At 32.7% G+C, this 23,724-nt stretch overlaps 6 protein-coding genes across 7 annotated transcripts; 3 read left to right on the top strand and 3 right to left on the bottom strand.

Annotated features, from left to right (window-relative positions):
* Positions 1 to 845: 845 nt before the first annotated feature.
* Positions 846 to 4,498, bottom strand: LOC133812653 (uncharacterized). The gene is made up of 11 exons (XM_062246444.1): positions 2,994 to 4,498; positions 2,763 to 2,873; positions 2,629 to 2,661; positions 2,371 to 2,548; positions 2,101 to 2,285; positions 1,883 to 2,019; positions 1,704 to 1,799; positions 1,432 to 1,501; positions 1,268 to 1,342; positions 1,133 to 1,178; positions 846 to 1,021 (listed from the first exon to the last, which is right to left on the bottom strand). The coding sequence occupies exons 1-11, from the start codon at positions 4,221 to 4,223 to the stop codon at positions 966 to 968; spliced, it is 2,217 nt and encodes a 738-aa protein (XP_062102428.1). The 5' UTR covers positions 4,224 to 4,498; the 3' UTR covers positions 846 to 965.
* Positions 4,499 to 5,016: 518 nt separating this feature from the next.
* On the bottom strand, positions 5,017 to 8,146 carry LOC133812652 (eugenol synthase 1-like). Its single transcript, XM_062246443.1, has 5 exons — positions 7,804 to 8,146; positions 7,581 to 7,715; positions 7,234 to 7,471; positions 5,600 to 5,803; positions 5,017 to 5,514 (listed from the first exon to the last, which is right to left on the bottom strand). Exons 1-5 carry the CDS (start codon positions 7,984 to 7,986, stop codon positions 5,348 to 5,350), a joined length of 927 nt encoding a protein of 308 aa, XP_062102427.1. The 5' UTR covers positions 7,987 to 8,146; the 3' UTR covers positions 5,017 to 5,347.
* A 1,099-nt stretch (positions 8,147 to 9,245) lies between these two features.
* Positions 9,246 to 11,310, bottom strand: LOC133812648 (pheophytinase, chloroplastic). The gene is made up of 7 exons (XM_062246439.1): positions 11,137 to 11,310; positions 10,950 to 11,051; positions 10,718 to 10,856; positions 10,418 to 10,588; positions 10,032 to 10,272; positions 9,724 to 9,815; positions 9,246 to 9,630 (listed from the first exon to the last, which is right to left on the bottom strand). The coding sequence occupies exons 1-7, from the start codon at positions 11,240 to 11,242 to the stop codon at positions 9,357 to 9,359; spliced, it is 1,125 nt and encodes a 374-aa protein (XP_062102423.1). The 5' UTR covers positions 11,243 to 11,310; the 3' UTR covers positions 9,246 to 9,356.
* A 324-nt stretch (positions 11,311 to 11,634) lies between these two features.
* LOC133812647 (uncharacterized) lies at positions 11,635 to 14,641 on the top strand. Its single transcript, XM_062246438.1, has 4 exons — positions 11,635 to 12,505; positions 12,608 to 12,710; positions 13,916 to 14,094; positions 14,192 to 14,641. Exons 1-4 carry the CDS (start codon positions 11,874 to 11,876, stop codon positions 14,454 to 14,456), a joined length of 1,179 nt encoding a protein of 392 aa, XP_062102422.1. The 5' UTR covers positions 11,635 to 11,873; the 3' UTR covers positions 14,457 to 14,641.
* A 325-nt stretch (positions 14,642 to 14,966) lies between these two features.
* On the top strand, positions 14,967 to 16,393 carry LOC133812650 (phosphopantetheine adenylyltransferase-like). The gene is made up of 6 exons (XM_062246441.1): positions 14,967 to 15,199; positions 15,282 to 15,353; positions 15,444 to 15,503; positions 15,621 to 15,715; positions 15,880 to 15,949; positions 16,075 to 16,393. Exons 1-6 carry the CDS (start codon positions 15,080 to 15,082, stop codon positions 16,249 to 16,251), a joined length of 594 nt encoding a protein of 197 aa, XP_062102425.1. The 5' UTR covers positions 14,967 to 15,079; the 3' UTR covers positions 16,252 to 16,393.
* Positions 16,394 to 19,015: 2,622 nt separating this feature from the next.
* Positions 19,016 to 22,360, top strand: LOC133812651 (phosphopantetheine adenylyltransferase-like). Of its 2 annotated transcripts, XM_062246442.1 has the most exons (7): positions 19,023 to 19,140; positions 20,872 to 21,202; positions 21,285 to 21,356; positions 21,430 to 21,489; positions 21,595 to 21,689; positions 21,854 to 21,923; positions 22,049 to 22,360. In XM_062246442.1, exons 2-7 carry the CDS (start codon positions 20,981 to 20,983, stop codon positions 22,145 to 22,147), a joined length of 618 nt encoding a protein of 205 aa, XP_062102426.1. In that variant the 5' UTR covers positions 19,023 to 19,140; positions 20,872 to 20,980; the 3' UTR covers positions 22,148 to 22,360. The 2 variants fall into 2 exon arrangements, 1 of the variants encoding a protein (XP_062102426.1); XR_009884004.1 differs by lacking the exons at positions 21,854 to 21,923; positions 22,049 to 22,360 and having other exon boundaries at positions 19,016 to 19,140; positions 21,083 to 21,202; positions 21,285 to 21,489.
* The last annotated feature ends 1,364 nt before the right edge of the window (positions 22,361 to 23,724 follow it).

Raw genomic sequence — 23,724 nt, 5'->3', positions numbered from 1 at the left:
AAAAAAAAGAGTTTCACCACTATTTAACCTAATTACACTATTATCTTAAAAGAATAATATTATAAATATAAACTCTATTTTTATTTAATTTATAAAATTTAAAATAAATATTATTGTATATTTGGTCGAAAAATTAACATCATATATTTTTCATTTAAAAATGAGTACTTTATACCCACACAACTTTTTTTAAAGAAATGAATAAAAGTGACTAGTTATCATATAATTATTCCAATAAATAGTGTAAAATATGATAATTTCTTTTTTTTTTTACAAAAAACAATGTGGGAATTATTATTATTTGTATATTTCAAATAATACACATATCTTTAGATAAGCATTGCAAAACAGTGGATCTAAGATTCTAAATGGTCCTTTTAATTTAAAAAAAACAACAACAACACTTAGACTGCTATTAAACATAAGGTAAATAAGAATAGCCTAATTAAATTGACAATCCTTATTCTCAAGATGGGAACAATGAAAAAAAAGAAATATGAACTTGTTAAAATGACTACACTATTAAAATATATATATTTTTAGCATAAATGCTTTTTTGGCAATCAAGTGGTTGAGGTTAAAAAATAATAGCAGTTAAGTTTTTTTAGTAAAATTTTCAACAAAATTCTAAGTTTTTAGAAATAATTTTAATATTTTTCTAAATATTATATATCTCTACATATTTTTACACATCATAAGTATAAAATAATTCAAAATTATTTATTTAAAAACTAAGAATTTTGTGAAAAAATACTTAATTGCCACTTGTTATAGATTTCAAGAACTTGATTACCAAAAAAAAAAAAAAAACATCATGAGAAAATTCACAACTTTTTCACAAAAAAAAAAAAAATGTAGATTTATTTTATTTTACATTTATTTAAGTAGCAAAGCTTTCACTCTTAATCTGAAAAAAGTCTTCTATAATTACGCATCAGATAAAAATAATACATAAGCTACATGATTCACTGTCGATTATTTGAACTTTTTCTGTATATGCTCATGAATTTGGCCAAGAATTCTGCAAGTAAAAAAAAAAACTTTATTATCCTAATTAACTAAGCTAATATTGTTGCTCAAAATGACAAGTAACTTAATTCATATAATTGAAACTATATATTATATATCTTACCTTCTAGTTTTAGCAAAGCACTTGGTCCAGTTGGTAGTTTCTTGTCCTGTAACAATAATAACACTTATGTTATTTTCACAATTTTAGTAACTTAACAATGTAAAATAACTTAGAATAATTTGAGTGTGAACTCACATAATAGCCATGCCAGTAATAAAGTTCCCTTTTAATATTAGCTTCTATTCCTTTTAGAAACTGTTCCACAAGCTTCTGCAGATTGAAAAATACTACTTTGTTTACCAAAAAAAGAGAGGAGAAAAAACAATTGTTTGTTCTATTAAGGACCAATTATGCAATACCTGTAAAATCAGTTTGGGGTCAACAAACTCAAGTAGAAGCTTTTGAAATCTTCCTCTTATGACAAATAACCTGAACACCCAAATGACAGTTATCCTTAACCAATTCGTATAAATATATATGTATATATATACACACACAACCAAGAGACGAGGGTGTCGAGTGTGTCTGGAAGGTTATTTTGCAAAGAATTATCAAAACGAGATTATTGTGCAGAGTGACTAAAAAAAAGTTATTTTGTCAAACACTCTCACAAACCAATGTGGTTAGTTACATGTTAGATGATGAGTTGGCTAGGATTTCTGCTGAGATTTCAACCAGAACCTCTTCCCATCCAAGTGGAATTGGTTGATCCTCCACAAAAGGATAGCTGCAATTAAACAGTACCCCATATAAGTTGAATCTAAAATGAAATTGTGAGACATAGCTAAGCTTTTCTTATATGAGTCTCACTTGTGAGCCTTGCATGCTTCAAGGGCCATGATTGCTTTTCTAAGATTCTGTTTTGATTTGATAGCAATCTTAGCTGCAAACTCCATAGACAGATCAAAGTCTTCCTTCCTTGCTATCTGAATGAGTACTTCCATGATCTGAGAAAGTCAAGGGTATCAAGGAACATTTATATGTAATTGCCTAGATTAGCCTTGGACATAGTTGTTCTGATACTTAACCTCATGAGTTACAGGAGCATTGACTTTGATAGTTTTGCATTGATTTTTCACTGACTCAATTATCTCTGTATCATCTTCACAGCAGAGGATGAGTTTACATGAATGAGAGTAACAGTCAAAAATCCATTTTATCAGATGTTGGATGGTGTTATCTGTTGCTTTGTCCACATCATAAAGAACAATTACTGTGAACAAAAATTGACAAAAACCATGTTAGGGAAAACTTGTCTAAAGAAAATTACTCATGTTTTTCAAAGGATCAGATCAGACCTTTATAACTAGTGCTGAGATTAGCAATACTGATTTCAGGTGCAACTGTATAATCTTTGACAATTTCTTTAACTAAACCCATTAAAGCATATTTGGCATTTGATTCCTTGTGAACATTGAGCTCCAAATGGTGAGCACTTGATGTTATTGGAACAGCCACTTGCGTTGGCCGGTTTTCCTATTAGCATGTACTTCAATGTCAAACCAGTCAACACAACAAAGCATTGCATATTAAGAATATGAAATTTTGAGTGTTACCTGAATCTGAAAGTATCTTAAATCATGTGATATCTGCAAAACAGGAAGAGAAGATGAACTCATCTTAGCCATTGAAAGGTTATTCATTTGATCTAAGATGTAAAACAATGGAAATTTGATTATCAAGAACATACATTCCAACTTGCATCGCCATATAATTCGCGCAGAAGAGCCATTGCTAGTGCTCTTCTTCCAGAACCAGATGGCCCCTTCAGCAAAATATGGGGGCAAATGTCATCTGATACCTAAAATCTCAAAAGGGAAAGAAGTTATTGATAAGTAGTTACTGATAAAACATGTCAACAAAGACAGAACAGTAAAACAAAGCATGGGAAAAGTATATGCAGACTAGATCAACTACTTACAAGTTGCTTGAGAAGTTGAGCCTCTTGTTTATGTAAAGTGAATCCATTCAAGGAAGCAGGTTGATACTTATCAGCCCAGAACTGTCTCAGATTTTCAACCACATAAGCTTTCTCAATGAATGCGGTCTCATTGAATGTGGTTCTAGGATTCTTCTCAGGTGACTTTGAGGTCCTACAAGGACCTTTCTTCATACAACCAAACCATGTCTCCTTCTGCTTCTTCTTCCTATTTTCTGTGAATTTTTTCATGCTCTCAGTTGTTCTCACGCTCACTTCACTCAGTTTACTACTCTCAGTGCTAAACCTACCACTTCCTGGCCTACTTGCAGAAGAAGTGAAGATTGAAGTTGATGACTTATGATGGTTAATATTGTTATTTGCTCTAGTACTTCTCAAGTGAGGCATAGTAGAATCTCTTTGAGATACTACTTTCGGTTTTGGACAAAAATGGTTTCCTGAACCTTCCTTCTTAGGTAATGCCTTTACATTCCATTCTCGAGAAAAGAATATATCACCTGGCGAAATAGAGTCAGTACTCTCAAAATTTGCAGTGTTTCGAGTGGGGTCTCTAGCAAGCTTTGCATAGGCAACTCTTTCATTGATTTCGCCGATTGAGGGCGCCACCACCACTTTCACTTGAGGAGCTTCTCTTTGTTTAGACAATGGTGAGACTGTTCTCTCCTTCTCAGAAATTTGATCATAAACAATCGGTTGCTCCTTATCTCTCTGCCTTGTTCTTGGAGCACTTACTGATCTCTTGCTCATCATATAGTTTGGTTTCTTGCTCACTCTACTAACTTCAACAACCTTAGTTTGCTTCCTGTGTGGATACACAAACTCATCTTTATCCAAATTATGCTCTTCCAGGACTTGTTCATAAGGAGAAACATAATCAGAAGCCTTCGGATCAGGTGAAAGGGCATTGGTATCTTCTCTTCTTGATGGCTTATAAGGTGACTTACTATTGTGTCTCCTACTACGAGCTCCTGAGCTGTTGTCTGCACCAAATTCATGCCTCGATGTGTGCCTGCGGCTGAGCTTTAAAGGGCTAATGTTCCTTGGTTTAACAAAGTCTAAACGTTCCTTTTCTGGAACATGATCACGCCAAGGACTTTCATTGAAGTCTGTCTCAGTATCAGACGGCTCATAACCGCTACGCCTCTGCTTGGACAAGACATTAGAGGTCTGAAACTGAAGGGTTCTGCTGCCATATCTAGGTGAGGTTTGCATAGTTGCATTCAAACTCAAGTACTATATAGTCAACCCCACTTAATCAAAATGATTTTAAGTTGGATTAACACACTAAAATGACTCAAAAGAAAGAACCCAGAATCAAAAACTACCATAACCTTGGGAATCTGCCATAAACGACAGATAAAAGGAATGAGCTGGGAATAGGTCCATGAAAGGATTAACATGCTTTAACTTAGGTGGGCTAGGCTAGCGATGCTTACAAAGAAAACGCATAGTTGGTGACAGTGAAAATTGAGTAAAACGACACGTTTTCTTTTGTTTGGTTCTGATTTGTGTGCTCTTATATCTCTAAGTCCAGCTAATAAATATAGAAGAAGTGGTAAACATCTCTTGGGTCGTCTTTCCAGTAAATTCTATGCTGGCTTTCGAGGAGGGTTTTGTCTTTGTCCTGTCTGTTGGTGTTGGATGAAGAAGAAGAGCTTGGCAGTTTTAACGGTATCAACGAAGAACTTTTGGAGAGAAACGACATCGTTTGTCAACATCAATGGAGAATGAAGACAATAGTTATTTATTGTTGTACTAGTTAAAGCAATTTATTTATTTTGTATTTTATTATTTCTTGTCATAGTTGATACTTTCAGAAAAAAACAAATAGAAAAATGTTGCAAAGCATTAGCAAGATAATGATCATAATTACATTCAAATATAAATAAGAAAAAATCAAATCAAATTAAAATATTTTATAACTTTTTTATTTAAATTTGTATTAAAACATACAAACTACTTTTCATATGTATTTCTTTTTATATAATAAGAAAAGAGAAACAAATAAAAATAAATAAGGGTCTTCATAAAATTTTGAGGTGACTATAATGCTCATATTTAATTTACTGTGAAAAAAAAAAAAAAACTTAATTTAGGTAGTTAAAATTATTTAGTTCAGTCAAGGACAATGTAGTAATGTACATTTATTTTTCATAATTTTTCATTTTCAATAGAAAATGGACTCTGTGTTCTTCAAAGGATGACAGTTCTTTCAACTGAAAGTGTTGTTGATAGCAGTCTCTGAGTGACACAACACCGAGTTCATTACAAACACACTGAGTTCACACCGAGTTCTGACAGTTAATTTGCTTCGTTTTACAAATACACTCTAGAGTCTAGACAAAACGGTCAAGATATTGGTCAACAGTGGTGTATTTGACCTCTGGAAAAAGCTCAGTTGCATCCACAGCTGAAGAATCTCCAGTCTCAAAGATTGAAGCATCTCCTTTCACAAAGGAATAGTGACCAAGAGACATGATGAAGTTTAATGGAAATGGAGACTCTGAAACCAAAAAAAAAAACCCCACTTATGGTAATGTAGTAGTGTAAACATTATAGTGACAACTTAAATTCATGTTAATTATTACCTTTTATTTTCTTAAGAAGTTGGTCCTCCGGAACATAAATTTTCTCAAGGGTCTTGCCAATTTTTTTCTCCCATATGGACACAATCTCATTGAAAGACAAGATATTAGCAGGTGGTCTTATGTAAAGGGTCTTGTTCAAGGTTCTTGGGTCTTCTACTCCTTTTATAGTATAAGTTGCTATGTCTTCTTCCTCCACATACACTCCTAAGAAGAAAAAATAATAATCATCATCATATTAATTTTGAAAACTAACGAGTGTTCAAGATAGATTACCTTTGTAAATAGTAGCAGTTAGCTTTTGAATGAAATTTATTGAAGTTTTCTATATACTATGATGTGTAAAATAGAGGTGTATAATGTATAGAAATATACTAAAATTATCCATAAAAACTTAGAATTTTGTTTAAAAAGTTTACTAGAGAGACTTAATTACTAATGTTTTTTAAACTCAATGGCTCGATTGCCAAAATAATTTCTCACAAGTAATGTTTGGTTGATAGGAATGGTTAAGAAAGAAATGGAAAGAAAAGAATCTTTTTGCCATTCCTTTGTTTGGTTCATAAAGTTTCAATGGAAAAGTGATTATATAGGAAACATTATTCATTCATGTGTTTTAATTGATATTCCATTTAAAAACGAGTGGAATGGCCATTCAATTTTACTATTTACATTTTTGTTCAATATCTCATTGAATTTTTTTTTCTCCTGCACTTCTTTTTATAAAAACAAAGAACCATATAGTTAATTTTTGTCTCTGCTATCAATCTTTCTTAACAATTTTTGTCAAATAATTAATGCTATTTTTATTTAAAAATTCACTAACTATTATAAATTAAACAATAACTTTGATATTTTTATTAAATATTTTTTCTTTGAAATTTATTGTCATAAGTTATGTATATTGTTATCATTATTTAGTTTTATGAATATGATTATAACATATAGTTTACTTACAATTTTTAAGTATTAATAATATTTTATTGTACAACTTCTTTCTACAAAATATTTATGTATAATATATATAATTTATTTATTTAATTTTCCTATAAGGATAATTTAATAAAAAAAAATTATAATTTAGAATAAAAATGATAATTTGGTATATAATAAAAACTAACATTAAATAATAATAATAATTTAATTTAAAAAAATCATTGATAAAGTAGTAGAGTACTATATTTTGGTCAAAATAATATAAATTTTATTCCATTCCATTCTATGTTATACCAAACATAACAATTCTTATTCAGCTACTGATTCCAAAATCTCTACCAAACAAAAGAATCAAAATTTCATTCTATTCCTATTACCATTACCACGACCATTCTATTTTTGTTTTGCAGCCAAACGTCACCTAATATGCCAAACAATGAAAAATTCAAGGGGCACATATGCTAGAAATCCTTAGGGGTGTTTGGCAATGGGAGTTTGATTTGATGAGAATGAAAATATCAAATCTAACTCATGTTTGATAATTTTATTTTTGATGGCTTATGGTTTTATGTTTCCAAGTGAGTCCCATTTTTTAGCTTAAACACTTGAGTATCACATTCTCTTAATCTAAACCCCCTCTAACTCCAGACCCACAAACCCAAATCTCATACCAAACACCCCTAAGAGATTTTTAATAATACCTTTGGGATTTCCATCTCCAAGGATGACTACTTTGTCTCTTGGGGGAGCTGTTCCATTATGCTGTCCCATTTTAGGTAGAAAAAAGCCTGCAAAACAATAGTTAGAGACTATGGTGTAGGGCACTCCTTCAGCTTCCATCACTCTCCTGAAGTTTGCTTTCTGCCTAAAAAAGCTTTCAGCTGGCTCAACAGTTTGGACTCGATCCACATTCGTTCCGAATTCAGATGGCAGAAATCTCTGTCATTTTTATTGTCATTAAGATTAGGTGACTAATGACACTTTAGTTTTCTATCTTAACATAGTCTGTTCAAGAAAAAAAATATGTATCAATACTAGATGTGCTTGCCTTGATATTTCCAGCTTCTTTGATAGCTGCAATGATTCTCACTTGATCAGCTATCTGATCTTTCCCAACACAAGAGATTACTATGTCAACTTTCTTGATTGATTTCACCAAACTGTTGTGATCATATAAATCTCCCTGAAACAACAAAAAAAATGAAAAGTCTCACATGACTAATTCTTAAGCTTATTACATATTTTCAAAGTTTCATTTGTTTTTTACTCACATATAGAATTGTAACTCCTGAGCTCTTGAAGCTCTCAATCAACTGTGACTTTTCAGGATTAGAAGCTGTGTTCTCTCTGACCAGTACAAAAGTTGGATGCCCAGCTTTAGCACTGTTCTTCACTATGAATTCTCCAATGTAACCAGTCCCTCCTATTACCAAAATCTTACTTTTCTCAGCCATTATAATTTTTGCAGGAAGATCTCAGTTGGGAATGAAGTAAAGGGTTTGAGGAGACTCAGGACAGAAACTATTACTCTTGGCATAGCAGAAGAAAGAAAGTAATGAAAAATATTAAATATAAAATATAAGCTCATATCTGTAAGCTTAATTTATTTTTTTTGGTTAGGATTCCATTAGTTTGGTTGGCACACACCACAACCTACCACTATTAAAAACATAATTTGGCTCTACCTACTACAAAGAGGGTTCAACATCTGTGCAAAAACAATTGCTTCAATAAATTATTTGCTTCGGTATCAGTTGACCACCATATAGTTTAATTAATATTAAAATGGTTTTTTTTAATATATTAGATGTATTATGTAATTGCAATAGAAATGCTTTGGTAATGCTAAAAATAAATTTGATAAAATTATATTCAGTGAGGGGCTTCACTTTAAGTCCTACCGGTAGAGCTTTCAATGTTCTCGATTCGTGAACAGTTTTCGACGCAATTTTTTTTATTACAGTATATATTATAGCTATTTAAAGCATCTGCAAATTTTCAGAAAATTCCGAATAGTTTACAGTACTGAAAACTAGGTTCAAACATATTGCTTTCACGCACATCAAAAAAATTAGTCACATGTGCAATAATATATTTGAATTTATTTTTCGGTACTGTAAATTATTCGGAATTTTCGGAAAATTTGCAGGATGCTCTAAATAGCTACAATATACACGATCATAAAAAAAATCGCACCGAAAACTGTTCATGAGTCAAGAACACTGAGAGCTCCACCGGTAGAGCTTAAATTTTCCAAAAGGAGAATTTCCCAATATATATATTTATATTGATTTGGTAGATAGAATAGTATTTTGGTATTAACTAAAAGAAAGATATATAAGATACTACTGAAGTAAATAATAGGATAGTTTCGTAAAAATATTGTTAATGGCACTTATTTCTTAAACCAAAAAGTTGCATAAAATTATGTGATATGATTTTCAACCACCTAACCTTCAATGATATATGACTCTACTATGAATATGAGATAAGATGTGAATGAAAATCATGTTATGAAGGCTTATGGGAGTAAAGCTTACACAACTTGATTTTGACATATTTTGGAGAAAATGAAGTCTCAACTGCTCCCAAACTTGGCTATTTTGACATATGTTAGACTAATAATAGTTAAGACTACATTAGCATTGTTGATTTGTCAAACATATATTGCTTAATCCCAGGGGTAACATAAGGATGTGTGACAATGCTCAAGTGCCAAAGAAAGAATCAAAACTTTTGACATTAATGAATTTACAGTATAAATTACAACTATAACCTATATACGTATACATGAATATTAATGTTGCAAAATCTTTACGAGTGTTCAAACTGTTTGGAGAGCAGCTTGAGTTGGTAAATTTGACAACCATTCTAGTAAAGCCTTGTTCACAAGCTCTGGAACTTCATCATGTGGACAGTGCCCGGCCTGTAAATTTACCAGAGAGCTATTTGGGTAAAACTCTTTGATTCGAATAGCCTTGGCAGGGCCAACCCATGGGTCCAAATCACCCCACAGCAACAAGAGTGGACAAGTCAACTGACTTAAGACACTGTCTAGAGTATATTGAGTTTGATTCACCATGAACCGACTCATCAATCTGCAAAACCAAGCATATCAGACCATGACAAACATTTCTATAAACCATGAAGTTATGAGAAGAACTATGGAGAGGAACAAGTTTAATCTGAACCTGTAATAAACTTCTCCGGCATTTGGATCAGCTGCTGGCATTGTTATAGATTCCACAAGATAGTCATCCACATTGGTATTATTTACATACACCTGTGTATTAAAATAAAGTATATATCATATGAAGACATAATGTTTTGATAAATACATGGTGTCCCAAAATGTGATTATCACAAGTTCAAGATTGAGAGATCGAAATTCGAACCCTCAAGTGTAATGGGCTGAGAGAATATCAACATTAAACTGGTTAAGAATGAGCATTTTTATGAGGTTAAATATATGAAAGAAGAAGCCTAGAAACTGACTCACACTTTTTAAAACGGATAAAACTCGAGATGGTTGCTTTGCTTGCCAGAACAGAAATCCAAGTACTACTCGCTGAAAAACTTCCTTCAGTGGCTTCAGTATAACTTTTTGGAAGGTTGATTCTTCAGTTTTAATAGTTTCACTATTTGGATTTCCAAATTGTCCTGCAGAATTTAGCAGGGCAACCCCAATAACTTGTTCTGGCAACCCAGCAGCTGAAACAAGAGCAGTAAATCCCCCAAGGCTGCAAATGGACCGTGAGTCATATGATCATTTTTTAAAATTCCAATTCAAAAGAAGATATGATTAAATTCAGAATTATCTAAAGACAGAAAGACATTCACATATAATAAATTTAATCTCAAGTGGGGACTTAAAGATGATATTACCTGTTTCCAACTAAGACAGCTGGTTCTTTCACGATCTCCTTCAAGAAATCCACCACCTGATCCTTCCATACCATGGCATCATATTCTACAAGTGCCTTCTCACTCCACCCAAATCCAAGCAAATCTATGGCATAAACCTTGTGTCTTTTAGCCAACTCTGGTATGTTATATCTGTATATTGCAAGAACGGGAAGGGAGAACAAGTTAGGAGCTAAGAACTTTATACCACTTCTTTAACAATCTAAGAAACCATTATTCAACCATGAGGGAAAATAGTGAGATAGGTATTAAGTAGAAAACCTCCAATGATATGCAGAAGCACCAAACCCATGAATAAGAACAACCGGAGAGCCTTCTCCTTGTACAACATAATGAATCTTGCGACCCCTCCATGTCCAGAAATTGTACCCCTCCGGTTTGAATTCTAGTCTTTCAACACCTAAACCGATCAAACAAACCTAATTAACAAAACCCCATTTTCATAATGCAAGCATAATCAATATTTTCTTTTTGAAATGGTCAAGAATTTTACCTTTAGCAGGCTCAGCTGTCAAAGAAGAGCTCATGACTGAAATCCCAGAAGCTACAATTCCTTTGAAAGCAAAACCCCTCCTACTCATTTCACATTTGCTTCCTTCCAAGAAAAAAAGCAAACTCTCAAACATACAAATAAGAAAAATAAACTAAGAATAGAGAGTTGAGAATAGAGGGGAGCTTACTGTTGTAGTGAAACGTTCTTGATGGGCCAATGAGCCTGTTAGAGCTACCGATTGAGTTAAAGAGCTCTGTTCTGAATGGTGTGGATACAGCACACGAGGAAGACATTGTAACCGCTGCTCTAAAGCCTCTGAAACAAGCACCGAGCTATAGAAGAGTGTGAAAAGTAAAATGGGGCTTTGGGGCCGCATTTTCTGTGGTTCAAGTAGTTTCGGCAGTGGTGGCGAACTCTGGACCAGACCCCAAAGAATGATTTTTTTTTTTTAATATCCAACAAAACAGGACACTTTCTTTGTTTCATTACATAATACTTCCGTATGTTAGTGTCGTGTCGAGATGGAACGACATGTCGTACGCTTAACCCTTTTTTTCCTTTTCTCACTCTGTAAAATGTTTTTCAAGAAAATGCAGGTGGAGTTGGTAGTTGGTAGTAATGATTTTACGTCTAAAACTATATCTAACCTATTAAAGCACTTAACTGTGTTCGTTAACCGCTTAATAAGTATGACAGTAGGATCTAAGATCAATTTCAAACGATTTAACCAAAGAATTCATCTCATGCAGAGTGTCAGTGTCTCAGTCAGAATGAGTTTTGTTTAGGTCGTATTTTGATTGCTCTGTTAAAAAAGAACGGAAATTTCTAGGTGGGTTCGTACTTTTCAGTGTAAATGTTGGTTCATATTAAAAAGGGGTACCTTTGCATTTTGGTGAAAATCCGACTGTTCTTGGATACCCAATTATGAATTTTTCCGCCATGGAAGCTCCTGTCAGAATCTTCTCCAAACCCACCATACTCAACCTCAACCTCAATCGCCACATCATCCACAGAACGACACCGTCGTCTGTTACACTATCCCTCAAACGACATCGACTCACGAAGCTGCCCCAACTCTCTCGCTCGTCCCTCTCACCCATCTGTCGATCACCCACATTCCCTTCGGAACCAAACCCCTTCAAACTCTTCCAACCCTTTTCTTCTCTATCCCATGTCAGTCATTTCCACTCGCCGCCGCTTTCTCATTCGACCGACCGCGTTCTGGGTTGGAGCCCAGCTGCGCAGAGCGCAATTAACGGAAACGGTGGCGTTTTAAGGGGAAATGATTGTGAAGTGACGGTGGTTTTACTGGGATGGCTTGGGTCCAAGACGAAGCACCTTAAGAGGTACGTGGAGTGGTACAACTCCAGGGGTTTTCACGCTGTCACCTTAGCTACCGATGTCAGAGAGGTTTTGTGGTTCGATTTGGGTCGGAGAGCAGAGGAAAGAGTGTTAACCATGGCCGGTGACCTCGCTTCGTGGGTCTCCGAGAAGGGACCGGACGGTAGAGAACGGTGTTTGGTTTTTCATACTTTCAGCAACACGGGTTGGTTTGTGTAGGTACTCTTTGATATGAAAAATATGCTTTAAAAAAAGAAAGAAAGGAAATCACCCAACTTGGGATAAGATTTTGATGATTGTTTTGTTGGTTTTTGCAGATATGGCGCCATTGTTGAAGTTCTGCAGCGTAGACCAGATTTGATAGAAAAGGTTAAGGGGTGTATCGTGGATTCAGGAGCTGCAGAGCCATTCAATCCCAAGGTCTAATATTTTCTTACTGTGTTCAAGTTGTATATTATGTTTTTGAGTCGAGTACTAATCATATTATAATTCATCTTTGGCTTTTAATCAACATGCATTCTTGTAGAGATCTTGCTAAATGAATTAGATGTATAGTTCCCTCTTTTGATGGAATCAGAAATGAGTTCTTGTAGAGATCTTGGTAAATGAATTAGATGTATAATTCCCTCTTTTGATGGAATCAGAAATGAGTTACTGCATAATGAATTAGATGATTGATTCTTTATGGAGACCTGCCTAATAGTATGTTAGTTTCTTTGATCTACATGAGACCTACCTACCTAGTACTATGGTAAGAGTTTTTTGCCTCCCAATAATGAGGGTTGTTGGGAAAATGAACTAAAAACGAAAAAGTCCTCTTAAAAATTAATGTCAGATTGAATTTTGTTAAGTTTGCTGATGTTCATGGGACCTACCTATCAATATGCTACAGTATTTTGTTTCCAGTATTTATGTTCTTTTTCGATCTTTGCCTCAGTATCATGAGGGCTTGGTACCTCTATTCTGGTTGGTGAGGGGGGTGGTTGTAATTATTTTTTTCCTTTGATTATGATTAAAGTAACTAGGAAGTGATGGTATGGAGCAGTTGGAAATTAGAGCTGCAATAAGTTAGTCTTACATAATGTGACAGTCAATTTGAATGCATAGTCCCTTTTGGTTTGATCTGGCTCTGGATCTCTGGTGACTGAGGAGGAAAATGAAAATTTTCAGAGAAATTGCATTCTCTGTTCCAATGTGGCATTCCCATCTCACAATCTCTTTACTACAAGAAAGCATCTTTGTGCTGCACATTTTACCAATAGATTGCTTAAGTGTGATAAGGAAGATATACATATAGAGGCAAGAAAAGAAAAAATAAGGGGAGTTCAAGTGTGTGGGAGTTGTATGAATGAAAGAGACTGAAGATTCCAAACATGAGATTTGAATTTGTTGAAGTTCACATGTCCTCACGATTACATCTCCTGTAAATGTTCTTTGCGTTTGAACTATGTACATTGATCAGATTGCTTTGTCATCTTTGTCTATGCTTAAGTCTATCTAATAACTCTAGTTTATTTTGTAACCATACATGATTCAATTTAAGCTAGTCTATAATTGTACAGGATTTTGGTTATTTCAACTTCTATTGAAGGGTACTATTTGTAACCTTCCTTTAATCGTGGCAGGTTTGGGCGGCTGGATTTTCTGCTGCAATTCTGAAGAAACGCAGCTCATCAACTTCCCCTACAGAGATTGAAGCACTTTCAAACAAACAAGAAAAGGAACAACCAATTGTTGAAGCAGTACTTCTATCACTATTGGAGACGCTCTTTGCGGTTTTATTAAAGATTCCAGATGTGGATCGGTAAGTATTCAGCAGACTCATCGTTCCGGTGTCACAACTAACCAACCATGTTTTCCAAAATTGATTAACACTATCATTTTTTTTTCTTCGGTTGCAGGAGGTTAAAACATGTAGTTTCGATCCTCTCAAGAGAACAGCCTCCTTGTCCTCAGCTTTACCTATATAGTACAGCCGATAAGGTGGTTCCATATCAGTCGATTGAGTCATTCATTGAACAACAAAAAATAATGGGAATAGAAGTGAAGTCCTGTAACTTTGGTACATCTCCTCATGTGGATCACTACCGGAGTTTCCCCAACTTGTACTCATCAGAACTTGAGAATTTCTTAAGAGAGTGTTTTGCCACTGTTAGGCAGACTTAGAAACCAGCAAATCTGTACTAGTTTTCTGTTTCGACTATTCACTTGATACTGCTATGCTAGCATTATGCAACCCAGCAAAACCAGCAAAAGGGTTTTCAGAATTCAAAACTGTTTCATTCTTAGCTGGTACTATTATGTTGCCCATGTTTTAGTTGATGATAAAATAAAACTTGAACTGATACTAAGTGTCTGGTTTCTTACTTTTAGACTTCTTTCATCTTTTACCACCTAAAAACTAGTAAGATATTTTTGTTTGGCTAAAAAGAAAACAATGATATTGACTTTCATTAAATCTCGCCAAAATAATGTTTGACCCTTCTCGTTGGTTTAATGGATTCATTCAAAGAAATAAATGTTAACTGTTGATGATTGCACTTTTATAATGATCATCATAAAACTCATCAAAGTCATTGCCCTGTATTCCAAGTAAAGTGAAAAAATGGTCCATTGTCCTTGTTCGTTGTACCTGATCACACCCAAAAAACATATATATAGACCCACTTGAGTTTCTTCACCACCAACTAAATTCCTATTAACGTCCAAAGAAAACCCATTTGAGGCTCAAACCCACCAATCCAACCAAACCACCCACACACTCAACGAAAGCTTTGGGCTTTCTACAGATGGCGGTAATGGAAGAATCGGTGGTAAAGTGGGAGATTTCGCCGCCCAACACTTATGGAGCGGTGGTTCTCGGCGGTACCTTCGACCGATTACACGACGGTCACCGTCGTTTCCTCAAGGTCTCTCTCTCTCTCTCTCTCTCCTTTTGATTTTCTTGTGTTTTTTATGGGAAAGTTCGAATGGTTGAAGTGGTATTCTCAGGCATCGGCAGAGCTCGCAAAGGATCGAATTGTGATCGGAGTTTGTGACAAGCCCATGTTGACAAATAAACTGGTGATTAATTATACCAATTCAGATTAAATTATGAAAAGATTCAATTTTTTGTTTTTAAAATCAAACTCAATTGAAGTATATATATTGCAGTATGTTGAATTAATACAACCCATTGAGGAAAGGATTCGTAATGTTGAAGATTATATAAAGGTAAATAAATTCAGTGCAAGTTCCATTCTTTTCTTCTGTTGATTATACTGTAATTATATGATTAAGTGACTAACTATATATATATATATAAATATATTCATATAAATGGGGTGATAGTCTATAAAACCAGAGCTCACTGTGCAAGCTGAGCCAATCAAGGACCCTTATGGCCCTTCTATAGTTGATGAAAATTTGGAAGCTATAGTGGTCAGGTTAGTTTTGGATCAACTTCTTTTTGGGACATTTCATTGAAATTTATACATGATGATAAGTATTATGATTTGGCCATTGAACTGGTTTTTCAAGTGGATTAGTTGAATTTTGTTTGATTAATGAGCCAGAAGAAGAAAAGTTTGACTGATTTTGGTTATGGCAGTAAGGAGACTTTACCAGGTGGAGTTTCAGTCAATAAAAAGAGAGCTGAAAAAGGGCTTTCACAACTAAAGGTTTTGACTTTGTTTCTTTCTACTCTCTTCTGGTTTTGGATTATCAAACCCAGTTTTAGATTTGAATCAATTATGGAAGTTTAGTGGGTAATTAAAGCTTTCTCTGTTGAGAAAATTCAATGCAGATTGAAGTGGTGGATCTGGTTTCTGAAGGTTCTAGTGGAGATAAGCTTAGTTCAACAACATTGAGAAAACTTGAGGCTGAGAAGGCCAAGAATCAGCAAGAAACTATAGCCAGAGATTCTATTACTACTGCTCCTACAACCACTCCAGAAGGAATTGGAAATGGCTCAAAAATTTAATGTCTTTTGGGTGATTAAGGCTTTGAGAAATGACCATGAAAACCAAGCGTTTTACTTTGGAATTCTTCAAAAGTTTGTATTGCCTTGTCATAATGTTCAGCCATTTATTCTCTAAATCATTAAAATTGATAAATTTGTATTTTGGTTGTTGTATGTGGTATTCATTTTCTGTCGTTTTTTTGTTGTTGTTGTTTAGGAGTTAATTGTCCATTAAAATTGTAGCATCAAAATTAATTGTGTAATATTTTAAAAAAAAAGTATGAAACCAATAATATTTTGTTAAAGATGACTAAATTAATAAAATATTTTACATCTTTATCACTTAACGTAATATTTTGGTTTATTAACGCTTGTTCGTAGAACTGATTTTCAGAAATTATTATTGTAATTGTCCAATTATTTGTAAATGGATCGATATCATTTATAGACGTGTGCAACTTATGATTTTGTTTTCTTCACCAACTAAGATACACTAATTTTAGATTTTTAAGATTATCAAGTATTTATTTAAATTAATAAAATTCCAAAACATTGGAAGATTATATTTAATGATAAGATTGGATATTGTTGATACTAAAATTTATAATAATAGTTGAATAATTGAAACTATGGAATAGAATGTAAATACATGCATTAAATTAATGTTAATTAAAAAGTGTGTGAATGTATTCTTATATTTAACAGAATATTAGTATATTTAATGTTAAAATATAAACATAACTTAAATTTAGATAAAATTAAACAAATAAATCATTAAAACAAATTAAAATAACACATTTTACAATCACAATTTTTTAAAAGTAATAAAACTATACTTTTTATAACTTAAATAAAATTTAATTAAACTTAAACTTCGCATATCAGAATAATATCATATTAAACATATAATATAATATAATCTACTATCAACTAACAACTAACAACAAACTTAAATTTAAAATCCATTTATAGTATTAATATTATATTAAACATATAATATAATCTTGTTATCATTGTCAAATTCAAAAACTAGAATAAACATAAACTTAACAAAAAAATAATAATTAAAATAGAATATTTTTAATATATTTTATGATAATTTAAATAACTAAATCATATTTATATAAAATAATAAATGCATAATATCATTTTTTTTATTTTATAAATTTATGTGATAATTTATTTTTTATCAAGTAATTATAGCTATTTTTCTTTATCAAATTCACTAAAAGACATTGTTAGATACATTCGAAATTAAAAATAGTTGATGCATGTATCCTATTGTTCTACATTATGATTTTTTCCTATTATTATTTTATTTCTATTTAAATATTATTGTAATTTATATATATATATGTAATGTAGTCATGTAAATATATATATGTTAATATTGTATTTAGATGTTATATATATATAAATTATTGATATATATATATATACTATAAAATTATAATTTATTCTATTATATATATATTTTTAATTAAAAAAATATATTCATTTAAAATATTGAGTGGTATAATGTCTGTGCCATCGTTCTTAGAGTTCATTATTATATGCTCCAAGAAATCTCTCCTGGACCTCATCTATTGTTGCTCACATAACTTGAGTTGGGCTATTTCCTATAATTCATATAAAAGTTACCTCCTATAAGACTATACCCGGAGCAAACCAGGCCTAACCGAAATTTGCTGGAGAGCCCGACGCATGTTTTATCTCTAAAGAGTCTAAAGAGTCAAGAAATGGTGAATGGCATTTTTTGTTTTGTTTTTTTTTTGTGAAAATTACACTTAGTACCTAATTTAATTTAACCTCTTTAATTTTTACTCATTTTTTAAAACTTTTAGATTAATACCCAAATTATTAATGATTCTACCTATTGTACAGTGATCTAGTGTAACTGTCAGTGAAATATTATTTAAAGAGGGAAGTAAATGATACGACAGAGGCAAATATTGAGATTTTTACATTGGACTTCTAGTAGTGTTTTAATGGTAATATGAGAAATGTGCTTTAAAAAGTGGGTAATATTCAACTAAATATTATTAGTAGCTATTTTTAGTTAACTAATCTTAAAACTGGGTATTTTTCAAGTTATCCCTATTTTTTAACGGGTTTATACTTTTTTGGACCTGTGTTTTTTCTCATTATATGTTTGGATTTGTATTTTGACAAATTATTTTTTGGACTTTGTGTTTTGTAAAATGGTTAAAATAAAACTCTAAATCTGATTTTGATCAATGTTTTCTCTACTAAAATCACAAATAATTTACCAAACTAACAATTCAGAATAAAAATAAAATTATTCTGCTTAAAAACTGTGTTGTTATATTCAATTTTTTCTTCATCAAAATTGAGTTTAGGGTTCTATTTTAACCATTTTACAAAACATAAGGTCCAAAAAATAATTTGTCAAAACACAGGGTCCAAACAGGCAATGAGACAAAACACATGGTTCAAAAATATATAAATAATTTTTTAATTAAAAATATAGTAAAATAAATTTTATTAAAATTATAGACAATATTTACAACTATAAAAATATGAAAAATCATGCAGGCTGATTCTACGTAGTATTATATACATATAGTGAACTAATTAACGATAAAAACTATTAACTTCATACACGATTAATTTTTTTAAAAAAATTGATTAAATTGGTAGATTGAGATAAATTTAGAATTTAGTTAGTAGAGTACCAAAACAAAAATAGCAAGCCCAAGCCCAAGCCCAAGCCCACATTCTATCTAAATCACATTTCAGATCCTAATAAAATAAAAATTTCAGATCTTCATCGTCTGTTTTCCAGTTTCCACCATCTCCCTCACTTCTGAGCTATCTCTTTCTATCTTCCTCACTCGGTCTTCGAAGTAGTCTTGCTCGGATCTGGTGGTGTACTCTATTTTAGACAAGGTAACCGTATATTTTCTCTTCCTGTCAAGGTTTTGATGGCATTGCGTTTGTATTTTTGTGCTTGATTTGATCTCCTTTTGTTGTTCTAAATCATGATTTTGTAAATATGAGTATGCTTAATTTTGTTTTTGAAATTTTTTGGTTTTCTTTGTATATGTGTAAGTTGTGATCTGTTAGTGTTGTTCGTAAGATTAATAAGTTTTTTGTCGTTTTGGATCATATGGGTTGTTTATTTGAGTTTAATTTTGGTTTTGGTAGAGGTTACGTGCATTTTTTTTGCTTGTTTGTTTCTCTACTCATATTAATTCCAAATTCTTTGACTGATTATAAGTTTTATTAAATTCAAACTGGTTGTTTGGTTGCAGAAGAAATTTATTTTTCAGGTCTTTTACTATTATCAGGAATTTAGATTTTTTTTTTGTATGTACTTCTAAATATTTCTATTCTTAATTCTTCTATATTTTTTAAGTGTAGTAAAGTTATAAACTCTTACTTATTTCTAAATCTAAATATAATACACGGAGTTGAGTTTAGTTTTCTGTGTTTATGGAAAATTAGTTTTTTCATCTATGTTTCTTTAAACATATGTAGCTACTCTATTTAGTTTTTGAAGGAATACTAAATTGAATCTTGCTTATGTACTGATTTAATATTAATATGCTATAGGCATAATTAAAACAATATAATTTATCTTTTCAATGTTTCTTAAAGCTTCCAGGGTTGAAATCAGATTGTATTACTTCAACACTTTCAATCTCAGAATTTTTGTTCAAGGAGTAGATAACCATATTTAATTCAGTTTCACTAACCTTTTCAATGTTCCTATAAAGTTTCCAGAGTTGAAATCAGGCTATTAATTCAACATTTTCCGAAAATGAAATTATTCTAAGAATTTCTGTTTATAGGAGTTGGTTTTTATTATTTCGGGGTTTTTTTTTACTGATGAGAGAATTGATGATGAGATAATTTTTCTGTATTTGTAATGTGTTTGTGAATGCGAAAGTTTGTGTATACTTCTGAATTGTTGCAATGGGGATTAATTTTGTGTAAAGGAGCAATTGTTGATTTTTTTGTTTTTCTGAGTAGAAGGAACTGTTCAGTTTGGACGATTGATTAACCGGCACTGTTAAAGTTTTTTTTATAAAAAAATCATATTCTGTTAAAGCCACACGAATTTCTGTGGAGTCCTTTGATAGCCATTTATATAATTGTTAGGATATATATTTTTTTACTTCAATATTTCTTCCTTTAAGTCTGATTAAATTAATTAGGAAATGACGGTATGAAGCTGTTGGAAACTAGAGCTGCAATAAGTTAGTCTTACATAATGTGACAGTCAATTTGAATGCATAGTCCTTTTTGGTTTGATTTGGCTCTGGACCTTTAGTGATTCAGGAGAAAATGAAAAATTTCAAAGAAATTGCATGCTCTGTTCCAATGTGACATTCCCATCTCACAATCTCTTTGCTGCAAGAAAGCAACTTTGTTTTATGCATTTTACGAATAGAATGCTTAAGTGTGATAAGGAAGATATACATATAGTGGCAGGAAAAGAAAAAATAAGGGGAGTTCAAGTCATGATTCCAACTCCTGTAAAGGTTCTTTGTGTTTGTACTATGTATATTGATCAGATTGCTTTGTCATCTTTGTCTATACTCAAGTCTATCTAATAACTCTAGTTTATTTTGTAACCATACATGATTCAATTTAAGCTAGTCTATAATTGTACAGGATTTTGTCATCTTTGTCATCCTGCCAAAATATTGCTTGACCCTTCTTGTTGGTTTAATGGATTCATTCATAGAAATAAATATCAACAGTTGATGATTGCACTTTTATAATGATCATCATAAAAGTCATCAAAGAAAACCATTTGCGGCTCAAACCCACCAACCCAACCAAACCACACACCCACTCTACTAAAGCTTTGGGCTTTCTACAGATGGCGATAATGGAAGAATCAGAGGTGAAGTGGGAGATTTCGCCGCCCAACACTTATGGAGCAGTGTTTCTCGGTGGCACCTTCGACCGATTACACGACGGTCACCGTCGTTTCCTCAAGGTCTTTCTCTCTCTCTCTCCTCTTTTGATTTATTTATATTTTTTTTATGGGAAAGTTTGAATGGTAGAAGTGGTATTCTCAGGCATCGGCAGAGCTCGCAAAGGATCGAATTGTGATCGGAGTTTGTGACAAGCCCATGTTGACTGATAAACTGGTGATTAATTAGAGCAATTCAGATTAAATGATGAAAAGATTCATTTTTTAAAAAAAATCAAACTCAATTGAAGTATACTGAATTAATACAACCCAATGAGGAAAGGATTCGTAATGTTGAAGATTATATAAAGGTAAATAAATTCAGAGCAAGTTGGAATCTTTTCTTTTGTTGATTATATTGTAATTATATGATTAAGTGACTAACTATACATATATTTATATAAATGGGGTGATAGTCTATAAAACCAGAGCTCACTGTGCAAGCAGAGTCAATTATAGACCGTTATGGCCCTTCTATAGTTGATGAAAATTTGGAAGCTATAGTGGTGAGGTTAGTTTTGGATTAACTTCTTTTTGGGACATTTCATTGAAATTTATACATGATGATAACTATTATGATTTGGCCATTGAACTGGTTTTTCAAGTGGATTAGTTGAATTTTGTTGGATTAATGAGCCAGAAGAAGAAAAGTTTGACTGATTTTGGTTATGGCAGTAAGGAGACTTTACCAGGTGGAGTTTCAGTCAATAAAAAGAGAGCTGACAAAGGGCTTTCACAACTAAAGGTTTTGACTTTGTTTCTTTCTACTCTCTTCTGATTTTGGATTATCAAACCCAGTTTTAGATTTTAATCAATTATGGAAGTTTAGCGGGTAATTAAAGCCTTCTTTGTTGGGAAAATTTAATGCAGATTGAAGTGGTGGATCTGGTTTCTGAAGGTTTTAGTGGTGAAAAGCTTAGTTCAACAATGTTGAGAAAACTTGAGGCTGAGAAGGCCAAGAATCAGTAAGAAACTATCACTAAAGATTCTATTACTACTACTACAGAAGGAATTGGAAATGGCTCAAAAATCTAATGTCGTGTGGAAAATAGCCTCACATATTTTATTATTTGAGAGCTATGCCATTTAAATAGACATGGTACAACTTATAGAGATATTTGGTATTTGGTATTGAATACCTAATATTCTGGAGTAATTACAATAAAATCAAATCATCTAATTGCAATTAAATCAGCCTATCAAATATCTAAGAAAGGAAATATACAGATTGGTTTCACATTCTATGTAACCAATATCTCTAACAAATATTTAAATAATATTAGCTAATAAAATAAAAGAGCATTTTCTACACCCTCCCTCAAGCTAGTGCATAGAGAGTCCATATGCCTAGCTTGCAAACATTCTCGTTGAAACTGTCTTTTGATAAACCTTTAGTGGACATATCAGCCTGTTGTTGTTTGCTAGGAATATATACAACACATAACTTTTTTCCTTCAATTTTTTCTTTGATGAAGTGTCGATCCACTTCCACATGTTTCGTTCTATCATGATGAACTGGGTTATGTGCAATGCTGATTGTTGATTTGCTGTCGCTAAATAACTTTAGAGGCTCTGTTCTTTGAAGTTTCAGCTCCTGAAATATGCGTTTGATCCAGATTAATTCGCATACACCTTGAGCAAGGGCTCTAAGTTCTGCGTCTGCACTGCTTCGAGCTACCACTGATTGTTTCTTACTTCTCAAAGTAACTAAGTTCCCCCAAACTTTGGTACAATAGCTCGTGGTTGACCTTTTATCCTCAATAGAACCTGCCCAATCTGCATCTGTGAAGGTGTTCACAACACCTCGTTCTTCATTTTTCTTGAACAATAATTCAGTCCCGGGTGTCTTCTTTAGATAGTGCAAGATTCTGTACACGACTTCCAAATGTTCCTCTAGAGGATTATGCATGTATTGACTAGCCAAGTTTATAGCAAAAGCAATGTCGGGTTTGGTATGAGACAAGCATTACCCATTAGTTGTTGATACATTCCTCTGTCAACAGTCTTATCTTTTTTATTTTTGTTGTACTTCCCTTTTGGTTCAATTGGTGTAGCTACAGGTTTACAACCACTTATTCCGGTTTCTTTGAGAAGATCCAGAATATATTTCCTCTGAGAGACTGCAATTCCTTGTTTAGTTCTTGCCACCTCCATACTTAGAAAGTATTTCATGGGTCCGAGATCTTTGACTTTGAACTCCTGGGCTAGCACACCTTTAAGTTTTTCTTGCTCTCCAAAGTCATCACCTGTTATTATCATTTCATCGACATAAACAATGATGAGAGTCACCTTACCCTCTTGTGAGTGTTTGAAAAACAAAGTGTGGTCTGATTGAGCTTGTTTGTATCCATGCCTTTTTATCACCTGATTAAATCTTTCGAACCACGCCCTTGGAGATTGTTTTAAGCCATAGAGAGATTTTTTCAGGTGACATACATTCTCTTTTCCATACCTATCTTCGAATCTTGGAGGAATCCTCATAAAAACTTCTTCCTTCAAATACCCATTAAGGAAGGCATTTTTGATATCTAGCTGCTGCAAAGGCC

The sequence above is a fragment of the Humulus lupulus genome, chromosome 1 (genome assembly GCF_963169125.1).
Source record: "Humulus lupulus chromosome 1, drHumLupu1.1, whole genome shotgun sequence".
Classification (NCBI taxonomy): domain Eukaryota; kingdom Viridiplantae; phylum Streptophyta; class Magnoliopsida; order Rosales; family Cannabaceae; genus Humulus; species Humulus lupulus.
The sequence above is the reverse complement of the archived record's forward strand: the minus strand, read 5'-3'. Positions and strand labels throughout refer to the sequence as shown.